Source organism: Rhodamnia argentea, chromosome 5 (assembly GCF_020921035.1).
Source record: "Rhodamnia argentea isolate NSW1041297 chromosome 5, ASM2092103v1, whole genome shotgun sequence".
NCBI classification, from domain to species: domain Eukaryota; kingdom Viridiplantae; phylum Streptophyta; class Magnoliopsida; order Myrtales; family Myrtaceae; genus Rhodamnia; species Rhodamnia argentea.
In genome coordinates, this window is record NC_063154.1 from 11,664,583 (window position 1) to 11,668,741 (window position 4,159).

Below are 4,159 nucleotides of genomic sequence, written 5' to 3' on the forward strand. Positions count from 1 at the left end.
ACGAAGACAATAAGGTGAAGATGGAGAAAGTTGCAGAGGTTTATGGATGTTCGGTTTTATCCCCAAGACTGCATCTTCTTTCCAAGGTAAAAACCTTAACACTAGCTGGATTCCTCTAGTAATATTCAAGTTAAGTTACAATTCGTATGTAATATTCCTATTAGTTGATAGATCGCATTATCGGGACACGAGTACCGCTATTGCCCTTATACACTTGCTTAAAATTGGATTACAAAGTAGCAAGTATGTAATGTTCCTATCAGTTGATAGATTGCATTATCGGGACACGAGTACCGCTATTGCCCTTATACACTTGCTTAAAATTGGATTACAAAGTAGCAGGAATACTACATAGAGAATTTATAGACGGTCAAATGTACAAGAATTTGGTGTGTTGTCATCGGATTTGAGTTGGAAACGGGCCGGAATCGAGAGAGAGAGAGAGAGAGAGAGAGAGAGAGAGAGAGAGAGAGAGAGAGAGAGAGAGGTCTTTTTGGTATTCTGATAAGAATGGCTCCATTAGATCCAGAATTCGGACCTAGGTGATAGGAGGAAAATTTTGGAGAGAAAAAAATCAAATGTTGGACTAATCCTAACCCTACAACACACCTTATTATTCTATGGTTGAAGTTCTTTGCTTAATAATAAACGAAAAATGTGATTGGCCCTTGTTATGTCACATGGACGGTGACATGAAATATCTTAAGGTCTAGATTAGAGGGGAAATGAATGAATAATATAGGAGCTCTTAAGGATTGATGACATGGAATTTAATTTTGATAATAAAGAGAATATGACATTTTTGTAATTATAAAGAGAGGGCCGGCCATGTGGTCTCTGGGATGGCGGACTTTGGGGTTGATTTGGGTTGACTTGGGTCAACCTTGGCCGAATCGGGTCAAGGCCATCTTCACCGGATTAGCCCATTGGGCAGATGGATGGCGTTTCCCCAAAGTGATAGAAAAAGCTTTGCTCAATTATATTGCATTCTTTTTTTTTTTTGGGTCGGACAACTATATTGCATTCACTCTGTTGCTCGTTGGCCGCTGCCGTTCATACCAAATGTGTGGATCAGCAAGTTCCTTTTCTTGGTCAGTGAAGGAAACCCAAGTAATTTTTATACACTAGGAACAAAATATGGGGTTTGTATGTCCAGCATAAAAATTGGAAGTAGGGTAGTTTGTAAAACAAGAGCTAGCAGATGGAAGAGTATCTTGGAAATCTGTACATGGACACTTTATGCATGACAACATATATCTGCACACCTATTTGGTAATGTTATTGATAGAATAATCAAATATTAAAACACGTCTTTAGCTAAAAAGCTTAAGCTTTTAGAACAGTTAGCACTGGTCCTACAAAATTTGACATGATATCCGAGCAGAAGGTCCCGAGTTCAAACCTTTTCAGGTCCCATTTGCCTCCCAAATTAATATGTCCACGCTTAGTGCTGACAAAAAGACCAGCCTATGCATGAGAGGATTGATAGAATAAAAAAATATTAAATCACACTTTCATTTAACAACTTAAGCTTTTAGAACAATTGACAGTAGTCCCACAAAATCTCACATGGTATTAGAAAAGGAAGCTATGAGTTCAAATCCTACCATGCCTTCATATAAAAGCTGAAGCTTCAGTTGGCAGTGGTAGCCTAAACTTGTACAATTATGTATAAGAATATGCAAATAAAAAAGGAATGTGCTACTTTAGTACCACGAAAATGTAGTTGCATGTTAATTGGTTGGTAATCTCAACTTGTTAGATCTGGTAATCACTTTTGCAGCATTTGTTGTCTTGTGGGTAATGGGGAGACCTGAAGATTGTGTCTATTTAACCAAGGCATAGTCAGGGGCAACTAATAGTAAGTATTTCTGCATGTATAGTTCTTCATGTGAGTAAGATAATAATTGCGATTGATGGAAATCTGCAGCACTCTAATCAGAGTAAGTTATACTATTTCATTGCTGGAAACGTTGATGCTTCAGATGTGCAATTGCATTTCGTCACATTTTACCAAGAATTTGATCCGAATATCATCCTTATACTAAAAAGTCGATTACGAACTCATGATTCGGAATTTGGTCCCTCTCGACAGAAGATCAGGTGCTTGTAGACGAGAGATAGACGAAATAGTTGAAACCTCGAGATGACACAGTTTTAGAACAATAAAGTATGAACATAGAAATCGTGTTTGGTTCCCATTATTTCTTTAAAGTCTTCTAGAATAGTTGAGAGCTCCTCGTTTGCAAGGTTTTCGTCACCAGTGTGCTATAAATACCTCTAATACAATAAGGATTGTGTCCAACGTTGATTTAGACTTGAAATATGTGATGTCATTTGAGTATTCTAATGTAGACTATGCCTTAACATATCCGAAAATGCATTATTGGGTGAATTATCGATTTTCTGCTTCGGCACAATCTGTCAAGTGTACTCCACAATAAGTAAACTCAATCCTTGCTTTTCTCTGTTAATGGTGGCCTTAATTAAACAAGTCTTTTCTAATGGAAACCTCAAGACAAACTAACCAAAACAAGGAAAAGGAATTTCAAGAAAGATTCATATAAAACTAAGGAATATCTTATTTCCTATTCTGTGATATGTGACATGACACGATAGAAGAAGATGTTCTCCAAAGGGAAAGAATCCCAGGGCAGGCGACAAGCATTTGTTAGCAATGGAATCCCGAACCCCAACTGATGTGGAAAATTTTTCAAATGGTGTGGAATATGATGGAATTCTTTTTTTCTTGCTTTTGTTTTGTTGGGAAGGAGCTGAGGACGGAGATGGAGTTGGTTGTGTGCGACGCAATTCTATGCCTATAGAAAGATACCAATTTTTGGTCGACAACAACTAGGGAAACAAAGAGATACCTTGTAATCGACATGAGGAAAACGTCCAGGTTAGATCCTAATAGAAACGTTGTTATTGGCAATAACAATGTCGAAGCATATTGACTTTGACCATTTTCACCTTAATTTTTTTTATTTTCCCACGAGCTTAGTGATTTCAAACTAGGCAAGTTCGTTTGGTTGCATATTGGAAGTGAATCAGTTAAATACCGTTTCACCTATTATTTTAATGCAGGTGCCCTTTTGCTGTTATCCCACACTACAAACTGAGGATCGTCCTCTTCTTCCTTCTTGGATCTTACCCTAGTTATTCATGATATTCCCTTGTGGAACTATATGTCTCCATAAATAAAAACATAACTATAGCATTGCAAATCACAAGGTAGAGAAAGTGACATTTACATGGGATTGTCCTTAAGCTTTTGCAATTATAAGCAGTGTGCCCCTCCTTCATTTGCATTCAGCTCTGCAGCAGTAATAGCCTACAATCCAGAATAAGTCCATTTGTTTGAAGCATTATACTCTAAATCTAATTGAGAAGTGTAAGCATGATGTACCCCAAGAAGCTAATGAAGATTGCGAGTAAGTGGGAAAAACTAGCAGCTTCTGGCAGGAAAAGAATTTTGCATTTGGGAGATAACGTGGAGATCAATTCATCATTAGCACCAGAGAAAGGACATTTTGTCATCCAAACGACTGATGGAGGGCGTTTCACTGTTCCTTTGCAGTGTCTCCGTAGCAACATCTTCCAAGAGCTCTTTAGGAAATCTGAACAAGAGTTTGGCTCGTTGGGGGACGGCTCTATCACTGCGCACTGTGATGCAGCTTCCATGGAGTACATAGTATCGCTCGTGTGGAGATGCGTAGCGAAAGACATAGAAAAAGCTTTACTCAACTGCATTGCATTCACGCCGTGCTCGTTGGTCACTGCTGCTCATACCAACTGTGTGGATCGGCAAGTTTCTTTTCTTGGCCAGTGAAGGAAACACGAGACTTTGGGGTTTGTAGAGCATAAAAATTGGAAAAAGTGTAGTTTGTACAACAAGATGTAGCAGATAGAAGAGTATCTTGTAAATCTGTGCAAGGACACTTTATGCTTGACAACATAAATCTGTATACGTATTGACAATGTTATGTGTAAGAATGGACAAACCAAAAAGGAACATGCTGCTTAAGCACCGAGAAAATGTATTTCCATATTGTTTGGTGGTAATCTCAACCCTGTGGATTTGGTTATCATTTTGCAGCATTTGTTGTCTTGTTGGTAGTGGAAAGACCTGAAGATAGTGCCTACTTAACCGAGGGAT

At 38.3% G+C, this 4,159-nt stretch overlaps 1 protein-coding gene across 1 annotated transcript; it reads left to right on the forward strand.

Annotated features, from left to right (window-relative positions):
- The first annotated feature begins 3,400 nt into the window (after nucleotides 1–3,400).
- On the forward strand, nucleotides 3,401–3,832 carry LOC115726119 (auxin-responsive protein SAUR68-like). The gene has a single exon (XM_030655842.2). The coding sequence runs from the start codon at nucleotides 3,401–3,403 to the stop codon at nucleotides 3,830–3,832; it is 432 nt and encodes a 143-aa protein (XP_030511702.2).
- Nucleotides 3,833–4,159: the final 327 nt, after the last annotated feature.